General features: G+C 32.5%; 1 protein-coding gene across 1 annotated transcript; it reads left to right on the top strand.

Moving 5' to 3' along the window:
• The first annotated feature begins 7,795 nt into the window (after nucleotides 1-7,795).
• On the top strand, nucleotides 7,796-9,513 carry LOC108344745 (uncharacterized). Its single transcript, XM_017583226.2, has 2 exons — nucleotides 7,796-8,224; nucleotides 8,843-9,513. Exons 1-2 carry the CDS (start codon nucleotides 7,888-7,890, stop codon nucleotides 9,376-9,378), a joined length of 873 nt encoding a protein of 290 aa, XP_017438715.1. The 5' UTR covers nucleotides 7,796-7,887; the 3' UTR covers nucleotides 9,379-9,513.
• The last annotated feature ends 7,833 nt before the right edge of the window (nucleotides 9,514-17,346 follow it).

Consider the following 17,346-nt stretch of genomic DNA (forward strand, 5'->3'; position numbering starts at 1 on the left):
ATTCTTGTGATGTTTGGACTATTTTAGGATTAATCTCCGTTATTGATTCATTTTCTCTGCAATTTTCGATTTGCATTATGATTACAGTTTTTTATGTCTGTTTTAGATTCTAAGTTTTACTTTTGGAGTTTTCATGATGATTTTGTTTAGTGTTTGAGCTATGATATGCTGGTTTGTTTTAGTATTTCAGAAATGCAATTAGTTTAGGTAGATATATGTCTTTTTTTATTCTTTCGTGATGAGATAGGTTTTACGATTGAGTAATGATTTCTATCTGTTTTTGTTTTGATGTTTCCAGTTGTAATTGATCATAGTAGTGCTTGTAGATTAGGCCATTACTTTTACATTCACTTAGATTAGGATATAATTTGATGCTTTGGTTGAGTAAGTTTAGGTTTACTTTGAATTAAAATTAGGATTGAATCTTTGATTCTGTTTTGGATAGGTTTTCTTTGGATCATGCTTTTGCTAATACTTTGTTGTCTTAATGTGATTGAGATAAAAAATCTTGAGTTAGTTGTTTGTGAATTGGTTAAATAAATTAGTGTGAAGTGCTAAATCAGGTTCTGCAACATGAACCAAAATATTCTAAAGTGAGTTAAAAATTTTATAGGATGTCTTCCTGAAAAGCATTTAGCACTTTTTCATCCAAATAAATGTACCTTTGCCTATAAATTCAGTGTTGCCTATGTCTTTAGCTAGCTTTTTTTTTTCATCCAAATAAATGTACCTTTGCCTATAAATTCAGTGTTGCCTATGTCTTTAGCTAGCTTTTTTTTTTTGCATTTGCTGAATAAGTTTTGGATTAGTTTTAGCTTAGATAATAACCTTTTATTCTTTTTTTATTTGAATTCGTACTTTTACATAATGCTCCATTTTTGCTTTGTATATTTGTTTTATAGGTCCATTGTTCAATAATGATTAACATTTAGGTTTCTTCAACTTCAATATGCATATATAATAATTGCTATTAGGCTTTCATTAGTTTTCAAGTTTAAATTCTTTAGTTCACTTTTAGGTATTATTTCTATTTTTGTTTTACATTACATTTCATTATACAATTCAATTGTATTTCTTTCATTCTTCAAATAGATTATAAGTTTAATTCTGTCCTTTTTAATTTCATTTTTTTTCATTAAATGTCCCCACCTTGCAACAAGTAGTTAGTTACTAAATTAAAACAAGATTAAACTTTACATTTTTAAAGCTTAATTTTTGCCAAGTCCTTGGATTGGTTCCTTGGTCAACCTTATACTTCATTAGTTGGGTCTAGGTTTTGTTGTGTTTTTATGCGACCAAAAGTAGTTCAGCAGTGTGATAATGTGAAATCCATTGGTAATGACTCTGTAGAGCAGTAGAGGCCAACCCAAGTGCATGACTCGTCACAACTCGACATTCATACTATATCTGGATAGTCTAGTCTAGGTCATTGGCATGATTAAGATGTTTGACGTACTTATTATGAAATATGATGTATGTATGAATTAATATTATGTTATGATTGGTTTTGTATCATTAACTTATCCTTCTATTGTTGGTTGCTTGTATGTTGGTCGTTTCACTTTAGCGATGATCACTTGATTGATATCAAAAGAGAGGATGATATATCAGTGGAGTAGGTATTAGGCGATGAGGGCTCTGGTGTGTAGTGGAGATTAGAGTGACTTATCTTCGTTATTTTAAAGAACTTCTTTCTAGATGTAGATGTTTTAATCTAAAAATCATTTGCATATAAATTTTAATTTATAGTTATATTTTTTGGATAATTGTAACGATGATTCTATGTCTTCCTTGTTGTTCTTGTTCTATTAATTGTGCAATATTCCTTAATAGTATTTAAGATTATAAATTGGGATGTTAAAATAATAATAATAATAATAATAATAATAAAAATAATAATAGTAATTATTATAATAATAATAATAGTAATAATAAAAATATTAATAAAAGAATAAGAATAATAAAAATAATATTATTAATAATAATAAGTATATTAATAATAATCATGATAATAGTAATAATAATAAGAATAATATTAATAATAATAATAGTAATATTAATAATAATAGTAATAATAATAATAATAATAAATAATAGTAGTATTATATTATTATTTTTGTGTTTATTATTATTATTATAATTTTATTATAAAAAAGTGCATACTGGCTATTACAAGATATCTGTGATGGCGCATGACCCATATTTATAATATAACTTTTTCATTTAAATTAAATTATTATTAAATTTTAAATAAAAAAAAAGTCATCGGATATTGGTATCCTATAAATAAATATGTTATCGGATTTTTATTTTCGACACGAAAAATTTGTTTTTAATTTATACTTTATTAATTATTGTCGCAACCGGAATCGCGACGGGACGACGATCCGAAAAATAAATGGTTTTGAAAAAAAGAGATTTTGGAGTCGCCACCATAGTTTATTCTGGAAAACTACGGAAAAACCATAAAATGATAAGGCATGGTCAATTAGAACCAGATTCTTGGTTCGGGAGTCGGTTACGTGTAGGGAAGGTATTAGCACCCTACAACGCCTGCCCTAAGGCAGTACCTTTAACTAAATGCGCGAATATGGATGTGGTTTTCAAAATGTTTAACTTTCCCTTGAAATAAAACTCTAAAGAAACAAACAATATTTTTTAGTTTTTTGGGCCCGACAAGGATTGACCTTGCTCCTACGTATTCCCATTCAGAATGAGAAATCAGGGTTCCGTAGTTCATTTTAGAAACTGCTTGAAAATTTGTTTGGAAATTGTTTGAAAGATTTATTTGATTGATTACGGATAAATTTGGATTTTTGGGGAAATGAACCTGACAAGGACTGGCCTTGCTCCTACGTATCTCCATTTTTGGTGGAGAATCAAGGATCACGTAGTTCTGGCAGGCAATATTGTTTGTTGTTTGAAATTGTTGATGTTTTTAGTTGTTGATGATTTTATGTTTTTTTTTTGTATTTTCATGAAACAAACAGTAAAGGTTTTTAGCACAAGGACGATGCGTGCGATCACACATGTGCCTAAACCTTTAAAACATATTTTTGGGATTTTGAAGAAAGAGAAAAGATTTTTGGCACAAGGACGATGCGTGCGATCACACATGTGCCTAAACCTTTAAAACATATTTTTTTATAATTTTTTAATTTTACTTTTAATTTTGTATTTTTCTTTTTGTCTTTTATTTTATTTTATTTTTTATGAACAAATCTGACAAAACAATAGATACAATGTACGAGAGTTATCACCACTGAAAATAAAACAAATCACGAAAAAAGTATTAAAGAGCATAAAAAAAAACAACCAATAAGCATAAAAGTGTAGAGATAAAAACCAGAGGTGTGGAAAGAATTGAAGCTCTTTGGTTTGGGCCCAAAACCTCTCTTTTTTGTCTTTGTACCTGTCAGGGGTGTAAGGATGAAATTTGGAGGTGCATCCCAAGATGTGTTAGGTCCAAATCTTTTTTTCTTTCTTGTGTTTTTTATTTAATTGTTTGCACAGTGGGCTTAAGCCCCAAATGGAAAGGGGGTGTGAATATGAGTTGCGCCAAGGAGGCATCCCACGCTAGGCCCAAAGCCTCTTTTCGTTCCCACATCAGAAACCTAGGGTCTCCTTCCCATCCAGCAGCAAAGGAATCTTGGGGCCCCTTCTTCATCTTCTGCGGCAGCCATCTGCCCCTCCGACGAGACCATCCCGCCGCACATCCCCGTAGCTGACCGAGAAAGTCGCCGGCGACGTCACTTATGGTGGAAGCACCGCCGGACACCGTAGAGTCTCCTTTTCTCTCGCGCTCGTTCTTCTTCGAAAATGGTAACCCAGGGAGGGGTTGGCCCTGCACGCGTCGCCACCTCCTCCGCGCAGTCCGCCGCGAGTTGCCTCCACCGTCGGAATCGAGCCCTGGCTTCTTCCCTTCGCTCTCGTGTCTCTGTGCCACGCCGACGCTGCTTCTCGGTAGGGCCAACCTCCGCAAACCGAAGGTCGCGCCAGTGATGCCGCTCGACGCCGGGGTCGTCGCCGGTCTTGGCGTCAGGTCTCCTTTCTTGCTCTTTTCCTCTTCTCCATCTGATCCAATGAAGGATGAATCGATGATGAGTAAGGAATGAATGTTCTGAGAATGAAGAGGTATCAATTTTGTCTGTGGACGGTGATGAAACCGAGGGTGGAGGAGAATGAATGATGATTGATGTTGGATGTTGGCCGTGGTATCAGGTGTTGGTAATGAATGAAGTATGTGGTTGCTATGGAGATTCGAAGAGGAGGATGAGGATGGTAGAACTGGTGTTTGGTTGTGTTGATGATGATGGTCGTGAGAGGCCTTGGTTGTGGCACTGGGTGAATATGGATGATGATTGTGGAGATGAAAGTCTGTGGGCAGAGGTTGAGAGAGTCAGATGAAGATGATAGGCTGTTGGAGGTGATCACAGGTGAAATGGAAGTATAGTTGGAATGGTTACGGGTGAGGGGTGGAGAGTAGTGTGTTACGGATGAGAGGAGCAGAGGGAGCCAGTGCCCCACGGCTGTGGTTCCTGGATTGTGCCCCCCTTTGCAGTGAAGATGATGGGCTCCTTAAATTGGCAGAAGGGGTGCCATTGTCGGCAGCTTTGATTGGGGAATTAGGAGCGTCGGCAACTCTCATTAGAGGATTGGGAATTGGTGGAAGAATTTGGTAGGCAGATAATTGGAGGATTGGGAGTGTCGGTAGCTGTGATTGGGGAATGCAGAAATTATTGGGTTGGTGGAAGATTATAGACAGACATAAGTGGATGGTTGGTAGTAGTGGAAAAATTAGTGGAAGTTTGTTAACTGTGGGATGATGGAAGTGGACCATGGCAAACTGTTTGAGAGTGTCGGCAGCCTTCATTGGAGCATTGTGAGAAACAGGTGGGAATTATGGACGAATGTTCAACTGAGACGAACGACCATTTTAAAATATACTACACTGTTTGGACGAACGTTTCAGACCGCACAGACGAACGCTCCCCACGAACTGAAATACATCATCAAGGCCGAACGTTCAAAACATCACCAAGGCCGAACGTTTTTGAGGTCGAATGGTTTGAGATCAAACGGCCGAAAAGGGAGGACGACCATGACGAACGCCAGCACACAAACGACCATTTTTAAAACAAATGACTATTCGGACGAGCGGTACAACGAAATGGACGAACGTTCGCACTAGGCATAGGACGAGCGTCCACAGTCGAACGCTGGAAGAAAATAAGCACTAGTACGAACGCTGAAGTAGACCGAACGTTCATTAAACAATATGACCGAACGCTCACTAACACAAACTTGCTAGGCCGAACGGTTGATGACGAACGTCCAAAGGACCGAGCCGAACGGGTCGAAGATGATCGAACGGTTGAAACTGAGGACGAATGTCCTAAATGAACAAATGGTCGAACGGCCGAATATGAACGCTTGAGGATGACCGAACGGTTGAACATGAGAATTGTCGAACGTCCTAGAAGTCAGTATGGACGAACGTTAGAATAAGGCAAAGTACGAATGGTGGAGGACGAACGTTCGTGAAAATTCAAGGACGAACGGTTGCAGTGAACGGAGGACGAACGTTTCGAAGTTGGAAGGATCAGGACGAGCGCCAGGATAGCGAGGACGAGCGTAGATGGGGTGAACGAATTGGTCGAGCGGTCGCACAAGGCATAGGACGAGCGTTCAACAGAGGGACCGAGCGTTCAAGTAATGATCGAACGCTTATTAAACAATATAAACTGAACGCTCATTGACACAAAACACATCAAAACCGAACGTTCTCTAAGAATAAACATGACCGAACGCTATTTGCTGAACACCACAATGGGCCGAACGTCCAAAACCGAACGCTGAAGACATATATCGTTCATCAAATCATTATGACCGAACGGTTGAAGATGAGGACGAACGTCCTAAAGAACTGAAATGTCGAACGGTTGAATAGTGCAAAGGACGAACGTCCTAAAAGACCGGGACGAACGTCTGTGATATTATTCAATAAAGAACGAACGTTTGCATGCAGAGGGAAGGAACCGATCGTCAAAAAGATTTGGAGCAGAGAAACGAACGCGTACGAAAGGCAGAGGACGAACGGTCGCATAAAGGCAAGGACGAACGTTCGCACTAGGCATAGGACGAGCGCTCATGCTCACGCATGGGAGAGGACGGAGCCGAATGTCAGAGGACGAACGCTCTTTTATTTTTTATTTTCATTTTTTATTTTTTATATTTTTTTTATTTTTATTTTTATTTTTATTATTATTTTTTTATTATTATTTTTTTTTACTCTCTTCTTTTTTTTTTATTTGACACTCATGATGAAAATAAAATATATCTATTGGTCAATCCGGACGAAATTGGGTGTTGACAATTATTTAATTTAATTAAAATTTTTAATATTATTTAATATATTTTATATTTAAATAACTATTAAAATATAGTTTACATTATTATAGTAGTAAAATTAAAAAAATAAAAATAAAAATAATAATAATTAAGAAATCTAAAAATTTTGAAATCTTATTTTATTAATTTAATATTTTAATATAATTTAATATATTTATCATATTTTATATAATTTCTTTTATTTTTATTACTTTTATTTTAATTTTAATTTTTTAATATAATTATTATATAAAAAATTAAACTATTATTAAATTTTAAATAAAAATTAAGATTTAAAATGTCATCGGATATTGGTATCCGATAACTATTTTATCGAATTTCTAATTTCGACAAAAAAGTTTTAAATTTTTTTTTATTTATATCTTATTAATTATTTAATTTAATTTAAAAATTTTGTATTATTTAATATTTTTATATTTGAATAATTATTAAAATATAATTTATATTATTATAGTAGTAATATTAAAAAAATAAAAAAAATAGTAATAATTAAGAAATCTAAAAGTTTCGAAATCCTATTTTATTAATTTAATATTTTAATATAATTTAATATATTATATATTCGAAATCCTATTTTATATAATTATTTTTATTTTTATTGCTTTTATTTTAATTATTTTAATTTTAATTTTTGCAATATAATTACTATATGAAAAATTAAATTATTAATAAATTTTAAATAGAAAATAAAATTTTAAAAAACGGATATTGTTATCCGATAACTATTTTATCGGATATCCGACGCCACTAAAAATTTAATTTTTGTTAATTATTTAATTCAATTTAAAAATTTAATATTATTTAATATATTTTATATTTAAATAACTATTGAAATATAGTTTATATTATTATAGTAGTAATATTAAAAAAAATGAAATAATAATAATAATAATAATTAAGAATTTAAAAATTTTGAAATTCTATTTTATTAATTTAATATATTTATATATATTAAATCACATTTTATATAATTATTTTTATTTTTTTTAATTTTATTTTAATTATTTTATTTTTAATGTTTGTAATATAATTATTATAATTATACAAATCATATTTTAATAAGTATTAAAATATAAAAAATATTAAATAATATTAAATAATTTTAAATTTTAAAATTAAATTAAATAGTTATTTAATTATAAATAAAAGATAAAGTTTTAAAAATTTTGTTAAGATAATGCAGAGTTAAAGAAGTATAGATTACTTTAAATAGAAAGAGAAAAAATAAAAAAAAAATTAGTAAGGTTAAAAAGCTATTTTTGAAAAGGTTGAAGGTGTAGGATGAATTGTTGGAGGTGCAAGTGTAATTAGAAATATGGGCCTTATTTGAGAGCCCATGACCCAATCACTGGATAAGTGAACAGAACAGACCTAAGCAAACGTTTCCATTTTACAATTGGATAGTTTGTTTCTTCTCTAGGTGTGGCCGGGAACGACAAAGAAGTTAATCTAAGAGAAAAAAGAAGGATTGTAGCGATGGCGCATCAAGGGGAACCGACAAAGCTGCGGTGGGGCGAGCTGGAGGAGGACGACGGCGAGGATCTGGACTTCCTCCTACCGCCGCGACAGGTCATAGGGCCCGACGACAATGGGATAAAGAAGGTGATTGAATACAAGTTCGACGAGGACGGCAACAAGGTGAAGATAACAACCACCACGCGCACTCGAAAGCTCGCCAATGCGCGTCTCAGCAAACGCGCCGTCGAGCGTCGCTCCTGGCCCAAGTTCGGTGACGCCGTCCACGAAGAAGTCGGCAGCCGCCTCACCATGGTATCCACCGAAGAGATCCTCCTCGAACGCCCCAAGCCCCTTGGTAACATTTCTCTGCGGAATCTGCGTTTTGTTACCATTTTCATTACAATTTTTATTGTTTTCTTCCTTAATTGTACTGTTAATAATGTCTTTGCTGAATGGTAATGTCTGTGGTAATAAGCTATTGGAGAAAATGCATGAACTGCAATTACATTGGATCATCTCTTTGTGCTCACAATTCTGGATGACCTTCAGATTTGAAACAAATCATAATATGACACTATTTATGGCATTGTTTTTGGGACTTTCAATTTGATTTCCGATACTGACATTTGCAAACTTTATTTTAGAGAGGTTGGGTGTGGGAGAGGTTGAACCTCATGAAAGCTAAACAAGAAAAGAAAATATATCTCAGTTGATTTTGGATGAGGAATTGATTGCTGATAACTGTAAAAAGAATTAGGGAAATAGTTTAAAAAAATGAGAGTATAATTAGGAGAAGGGCTCTGAATACTGGGTTCTGAAAAACCTCTGGTTGTGCATGAGAGTGAAGACGTGAACTTGAGGTCAGTGTGATTAGTATAGGTATCGTAAGTAATTATAGGATTGTTATAGAGGAGGATAATAGGATTGATCTATCATCAGTTTTTAATTACTGTGTTTCTGTGATTGTTAACAGGATCCAAAACGGAGGAGCCGAAGACTGGTGGAGACCCCTTGGCTCAATTCCAGAAAGGTGCTGTTCTGATGGTGTGTAGGACTTGTGGGAAGAAGGGTGATCACTGGACCTCAAGGTGTCCATACAAGGATCTCGCCCCGCCATCTGAGGGATTCGTGGATAAGCCTGCAACATTAGATGCTGCAGCGGCAACAGGTGGCGCAACCAAGGGAGCCTACGTGCCTCCTGGTATGAGGGCAGGGGCTGAGAGGAGTAGTGGATCTGATATGCGGCGAAGGAATGATGAGAACTCTGTGAGGGTAACCAACCTCTCTGAAGACACAAGAGAACCAGATTTGCTGGAGCTGTTCCGTCCTTTTGGTCCTGTAAGCAGAGTTTATGTTGCCATTGATCAAAAGACTAGCATGAGCAGGGGCTTTGGTTTTGTCAACTTTGTGAACAGGGAAGATGCACAAAGAGCTATCAACAAACTTAATGGGTATGGTTACGATAATCTGATACTTAGAGTTGAATGGGCAACCCCCAGAGCAAACTAGATGTTTTGTGCTTTTGCCCCTTCTGTTATAAATGGTGTTCTGAATGTCCATCTATTTTTGTAGTCCAAGTCATGTAATTGTACTTGTTTCCTTTGAGATGATTTAGCATTTAAAATTATACCCTTAAGATCTTAAGCTGCTTTTTGATAATCAGGTATCATCATACCCTTCTACACATAAAGAGTATTTCATTTTGAAAGTAAAAATGGTTGATCTTTATTGGCTTAGGATGCTATGGTATATCAATTTTCTTTCTACACTTTATTTCATTTGAAAGTAAAATGGTTGATCTTTCTTGGATTGGGATATAATGGGATATCAATTTTCTTTCTTGGCTTAGGGTCAGTCCAATCTACTCTATTTTTTACTGATTAATAAAAAGTCATTAACTTGCTGATTTTGACATTCTTACCCATTAAGTATCAATACTTTTAAGTATATTAGGTAAAAAATAATAGAGATATTGAAAATCTAAAAATATTAGAAAATCATTATTAGTAAAAGATACTCTTCAAATAAATAACTGTGATTTGTTTTTTTAAATCCCTTCTACCTTCATAATTTTATTGTATTCTGTGGAACCTCCCCATTACAATATCTATGTTATATTAGGCGAGTTTTAAAAAGTAATACTTCTTCATTTAATTTATTCTTTCGGAATGTTATTTAATTCAATAATATTTCTGATCCTCCGTTAACATTTGTAATTGTAATAGATGTAATGTTATTAAGGATTTTCATTAAAAGGTTCATTTATGCCATTCAATTGGCGGTTTAATATATTTTAGTTTATATTATCGTGTTACCAAAATCAATCTAAAAGATTCAATTAAAAATATTCTTTAAAATAATTTTTGAAGTTATTATTGTAGAGAAAATTTAATTACTTATTATTAATATATGTAATAGTATATATATATATATATATATATTAATATTATGTTGAAACCTTTTATAATTTAATAAATAAAAAAAAATAAGTTATCCTATTATTATTCATCAGTTATTAATTTTATTACTATTTACTATTTTATTTGAATAAGATTTATTTATATTTATTATTTTATTTGATTCAAATTTATTATTATTTACATTATTTTATTTGTATAAGAAAGTAAAACAATAAACACAACCGTTCATGAAAGAGTTTTCCAGCATTCTAATTGTTATTTATATTATTTTAAAATATTGGTGTTCGTAAAGTTTAAAAATCCATTGATGCATTCGATTGATCTAACGAGTTGTGTATCTTAAGAGGGAAGCACTATTATTTTGTTTTTCCTTGTATTATGTGAGATTTTCTCTCTAAATAAAATGTTTTGCGTACCTCAACCCTGTTACTTTGTAGTTTTTCTTAATATTTCTATTATTTATTATAAGAAATGTTTGGTTTGATCAATCCTCTTCTATCCATATTTCTATCTTATTATTATTTTATTTTATTTTTATTTCTAACATACTATAGTTGCCACTTGTCCTAGCATATCTAGGAGTTAAGGTGGTTATATTTGTAGTTTTTCTTTTTTAAGAATTCAAAATCTGATGTTGAATTTATGGAAACTATTCTTATTATTGAGGATTTTTGAATAATCAGTTTTACTGAGGTGTTGCTTGAATGTGATTCTTCATTATTATGTAAAACTTTTATTTCTCTTATGGTGTTTCCTCGGTCTCTTAGTAGAAGATGGAGAAAATGTTTGAAGATTTGTGAAGACATTGAGTTCACGATATCACATATATTTTGTGAAGAAAATCATTATCTTGATAAATAAGTTAAGATGGAGATTACGAATAAAAATAACTTCACTTGGTATTCTGGAATGTCACATTTATTATTTTAGTTTGTTCATAACAGGTTTCAACTTCCTATATTTCCTTTTGTTTAAAAGGGAGTGTGTTTTATATTTTTTCTTTACATGAGTTTGGTGTAGTCATGTTTTGCATTTTGTTTTTTTTTCTTTTATTGTTCATATGATAAGAAATTATTAGTAAATTTTTGGACGTGAACCTAATTAAGATGTCAAAATATATAGTAATGCTTAAACAAAATTTACACACTAGGATAGAAATTTTATATTTTTATTATTTTTGTATTAAGTCTTTATTGTGTTATAATTGTATTTTATAACTTTTTATGTAATTAAAAACCTTTTCGAAATTAGTTTTTTTTAATAAGGTGTTGGACAAATGTCTTTAATGATTAGACCTTTGAATTTAAGATTCACAGTATAAAATACATTTTTTTTCTAAACTTTTTGTATTAATAATTTCTCATTTGAAAAGTTAAAATATTTTTTTAGTGAATTTCTAAAGATATTTTTTAATTCTTGTATTTGAATTTCTAAGTTAAAATATTTTTTACTGAAATTTTTTTTAGCTTTCTTAATTTCTCATTATTAAAATATATTTCACTTGTGATGAACATCTGATAAGGATAGAGACACATGCTTAGAAAGAATAAACATGTCTAAAATGGAAGCATTTCCATCTAAAATAGAAGTTTTGTTTTGTGTTGACTTTTCATATATCTTGAGATAAGCTAACTTGTTGACTTGTTGATTTTTGACTTGAGTTGTTTGTTTTGTAGGTAAAACTAGTGCAACTTCGAGGAGGATACCATTACTTGAAGTGAAGGAGAGCCTCACCCTTTGAGCAAATCATGCTTAGCACCTATTTTCGAGTCTTGGAAGGCAACGTCCCAAATTCAGGGTCTTACAGGTTTACAAAAACTGAATATTTATAAACTTTCTTATAGCGTAAAAACATATTTTTTAAAAACATTAACTTTTAAACATGTATAATTTATTCAAATCATAATAGTTCCAAAAGCTTTATCCAATTACATTACTCCAAAAGTAATTAAAATGACCAAGAAAATAAAACAACTACAATTACATTGTTTCAAAAGTATATATTGAAATAACTATTTAAAGAAACCCAAATCTTTTTCCCGTCATTTCACGAATTTATCATGCCTCTAGAGCATTTGCAATATCATATGCTCATGTATAACACATTATACGATCATTGTTGATAATTTCATTCACAAGGGGGGGGGGGGGGGGGGGGGGGGGGGGGGGGGGGGGGGGGGGGTGGGGGGAGGGGGGAATTGGTGATTACTAAAAACGAATGCTTTTTAAATCTTTTTGTAAACTTTGAATGATCTTGAATCTTTCTTATAATCTAAGTAAAATGTGTATTCAATTCAAGGTAAAAGAGATAAGGAGAGAAGAACAAACACAAGATTTTTATCTTGGTTCGGCCTTAATGCCTACATCCAGTCACCCTTCCAATCAACCTTAGATTGAAGGATCTTTCACTATAATGATTTGAGATTCAACCTTTTTAGCATGAGCATGACATTCTTTACAATCTTTTTCAACAATCTTAATTTCTGTTTTATCATTTTCAACAGATTGCAAAGCTTGATCACGTTCAATTTTTAGCTTATCAATTTCATCAACAAGGTTATTTATTCTATATACAAAATCTTTTCTCTCAGAGTTTAATCGATTAACCTTGTATTGTAGTTTCCTTGCCTCAACATGTAGCTCCTGAAATGCATCCAGTAGTTGATCATATCTGACTTCTATTGGCTCGTTTTCAAAGTTGTTGTCGCTGCTTTCAAAGCACACTGATCCAGCCATAAGACATAAATTTGTCTCTTCTTCCAGACTTTGATCATCATCACTGAACGAGTCATCATCACTATTTTTCCATGCAATGTCTGCTTTTCTCTACATATCATCACTTTGATAACAATTGACTGTTTTTGTTCAGTCTCCTCTTCTTCTTTCAATCTCCCCAACTCCAATTCGTGTTCCCTGAGCTTTCCAAACAGTGTGGACATATTCATAGTGGTTAGATATCTAGATTCAGATATAGTCGTTACCTTTGGTTGCGAACTTCTATTGAGACTCTTTAAGATCTTTATATTGATTTCTTCTATCTCAAAGACTTTGCTATGTGCTATCAAGTGGTTGACAATGTGGGTGAATCTTTTCTGTATATCATAGATGGTCTCTCTAGCCATCATCCTGAACATTTCGTATTCTTGGATTAGAGAGTTCTTTCTGGATCTTTTCACCTCATTCGTTCCTTCATGAGTTACCTCTAGGACCTCCCACATTTCCTTAGCACTTTTGCATGTTGACACCCTGAAAAAGTCATCAATGGTAAGTGCAGAAGATATAACATTTCTAACTTTAATATCATATTGAGCTCTCCTATTTTTCTCTTGATTCCACTAAGAAAAATTTTTCAAAACAGGTTTTCCATCAACAAGTTTAGTGGGTTCAAAAGGACCATTTAAAACAGCATCTCATACACCTCTATCTACAGATTCAAGAAAGATTCTCATTCTGATTTTCCAAAAAGGATAATTTTCACCAGCAAACAACGAATGTCTGTTCGTAGATGCACATTCACCGAAGGTTTGAGAAACAGAGGCCATCACAGGATCACTTAATCGATTATACAAAAAGAGTAATCGATTTGTTTTTCAAATAACTTTTGAAAACCTCTGGTTCCAATTGTTAGAAATGAATTGCCTTGTTTCTTAACACCAAGAGAGGGGGGGAGGGTGAATTGTTGATTACTAAAAACGAATGTTTTTCAAATATTTTTGTAAACTTTGAATGATCTTGAATCTTTCTTGTAATCTAAGTAAAACACTTATTCAATTCAAAGTAAAAGAGATAAGGAGAGAAGAACAAGCACAAGGTTTTTATCCTAGTTCGACCTCAATGCGTACATCCAGTCACCCTTCCAATCAACCTTAGATTGAAGGATCTTTCACTATAATGATTTGATATTTACACAAAAGGTTTTACAGAGAACACACTCTCATAATGTAAACACCTCTCACACTCACAATCAAATATAGAAAGAAAAGACCTGCATACACAGAACCACACGTCCTTTTTGCAGAACCCTTTGGGACCACCCCTCAAAGTCAAAAACCCCTTGTTCTTCTTCCTGTCTCACACGAACAAGGAACCACAATCCGAGATTGCAAAAAACACGTTTCTGATCAATGTAGAAACACCTCAGCAGTGCAGAGTATGATCAGTCAATTGCATCCACAGTTCTTCTCTCAAGAATCCTTCAAGATTCTTTCAAATCTTTGAATCTTGATTCTTGGAGGTTCTTAATCACCTGTAACATTTTTCTCTAATCAAAGATATCATATATGAAATTTCAAAATGATCAAATCGTTATTCTTGTTACAGTACAATGAGCAATGCATCTCATGACAGACGTAGATTAATCGATTACGTTAGTAATGTAATTGGTTATATAAATGACAGATGTAACACAATTGCAATTCAAACATATTTAATTGAATGCACAATTAATGGAATCGGTTTGAAATAAATGCTAGTCAACATATTTAAAAATATGACAGTTAAAACAGTTATGACTTAGCTTTAAAACAGATTTCAAAACATAACAAACTTAATTGATTATATACACAATGTAATCGATTAAGCTAAACACTTAAGCAAATTTTGAATATTTTTTCTCTTCAAAACTCATCATAGCACATAGCAAAAAGATGTTTCCAAAGACATGAGTTTTAATCGATTTAACATTTAATGTAATCGATTCAAAACCTGTTGTTTTGCCATAGTTCAAAACAAAAGTTATCTTATGAGTTCAATTTATTACAACATCAATGTAATCGATTCTATCATACAAAATTGATTTGTGCTAGATGTTTTATCTCATCAAAACATTTAACATGCATACAGAAGATATACACAGTTATGATCATAGAGTATGCAAGCTAATCAACACAATAACATATGTATTAAACATATAGAAACACTTGTAAATCAACACATGTAACAAACACAAATACAGATTTCTGTTGTGTTTAGTATAACATATTTGTGTGTGTTTACAGTCAATGTGTTGTCATCATCAAAAACCAAATTATCAGAGTTTGGGGTTCAACATTCATATTGATCCCCATATCAACATCAATAATAATCAAACACCTTATATATAGAAGTATTAACAATAGAATTCCTAATCCTCTAACACAAACAATTCAATCATATTAAATTACTCGATCCTCGATCCTTGGACCTTGATCTTCCATGTTATCACAAACATAAAAAAACATAGACTAACCGTTTGTTCTCTCAACAACGCTTATGCTAACTACACCTCATATTATTATCACTATCAACATAACATTCCTCTAGAGTGTCATCATCATTACAATCATCAACACATGTAACACATCATGAATAACCTCATGATAACCACCACCATGAACCTCTATAGAACCATAAGCATCATAGTGGAAAGAACTAGTCCCACTTTTGTACCCTACCTCACCTACCTGTAGCCTCTCCTACATACCATTTGTAGCCTCCCCTTTAGATCATCTGTAGCCTTTCCTATATATCTGCTCGAGTAGTTCCGCAATCCAGTTAAGGAACATGTATTCTTGCCACACAAGGATAGAGAAAACACCATCACCCCTACACAAGGAAGGTTTAATACCTAAATCACCATTCTCTTTTCCACGACTATTTTCCAAAGTGGATAACCCTCTCTTTTCAACAACCAATGTCAAAGGGAGCACCTATCCGCAGATAATCTCAGGATTTACTAGATACAGTAAGTAGAACGATTCTCCACTCTTATGCTCATCAAGTAAACATTCAGGTACACCACATCGCTCACTCATGCTCCAATCCCAACCACAAGTCAAACCCTGACCCTTAACATAGTCACTAATCTCATTCTCTACTTATCATCACGTTCCACAACTCCTCAAGCTTGGTCCATATCCATTCTTTATCAATTTCGCCATGTTTAACAAAAATACACTAGGATAATCGATTATCATAAGTGATAATCGATTATTCCCGAGAAGTTCATAATTAGACAAAACATATTATGATAATTGATTATCACTTATGATAATCAATTATTCCAGTTCTAGCACATCAAATTTTCAGATTTATCACATATGAAAGGATAATCGATTATCATATTCGATAATCAATTATTTTTTAAACAAAACTTAAACTAACTTACAAATATTCAATTATAACTAGTGATTATCCTATGAGTTTTATTTTAAGACAAGAACTAAACCAAATGAAAGAAGGAAGGTGAAGAAACTTCTCTCCTATAATAACTATAATAAAAATTAAAATATATATTTATAATAAATTGTAAACGTGCTACTGTATACATAACATTAAGAAGTAATTATATTTTTAACGAGCTATTCCATTATAGGTTAAACTATTTCTTCTCCACGAGGACGATACTTTGAAAATATGACATGAAAGAAAAACAAAAAGTAGACAGAGAAAACTGTGGTCCAGTGGTTGTTACTGGGACCATCCATGCAGGCGCCGCGAGAAAAAGACAATGTTTCAGCTGAAGCGAACGTGCACTCTCGTGACCACGCCAACGCAACCCCTCATTCGGTAATCTAATCCTAAAATTCCCACGTAAGATAATCCTCTGTTTTTTGCTTTGTCTTTTTTCTTTCTCGCAACCTGTTTATTCTTCTGAATATTTTTGGCATGATGAACTAAAATCAGAAGTATATGTTTTGCTTTTCTCTTCTTGACAATAAACAATGATAAGTCTTATTTCAAAGTTTATTTCAAGAATTATATTTCATAATAAATTTACAGAAAATGTCGGTGAAATTACTGACATAAAAATTCTAATATATCAATTTCTTTTTCATGCAACTGTGTTTTATTATGACAATTAGCTTATAGATTCAATTCAATAAAAAAATATGATTTATGATGCTTTATATATTTTGATTAACAATTTTAATTTTTTTAATTTAAATAATAATAAAGATTAACAAATTTTACATAAAATAATTAATTTTAGCAAACGACTTGAAAAATAAAAATAAAGGATTAACTCTAGATGTCAATTCAACGTTAAAATAATTCTTTAATAAAACTTCGAAAGAAT

The sequence above is a fragment of the Vigna angularis genome, chromosome 8 (assembly GCF_016808095.1).
Source record: "Vigna angularis cultivar LongXiaoDou No.4 chromosome 8, ASM1680809v1, whole genome shotgun sequence".
Classification (NCBI taxonomy): Eukaryota; Viridiplantae; Streptophyta; class Magnoliopsida; order Fabales; family Fabaceae; genus Vigna; species Vigna angularis.

Coding starts and splice junctions, on each gene's coding strand:
- LOC108344745 (XM_017583226.2), top strand. CDS start 7,888: ATGGCGCATCAAGGGGAACCGACAAAGCTGCGGTGGGGCGAGCTGGAG. Junction 8,225..8,842: donor CGAACGCCCCAAGCCCCTTG/GTAACATTTCTC, acceptor GATTGTTAACAG/GATCCAAAACGGAGGAGCCG.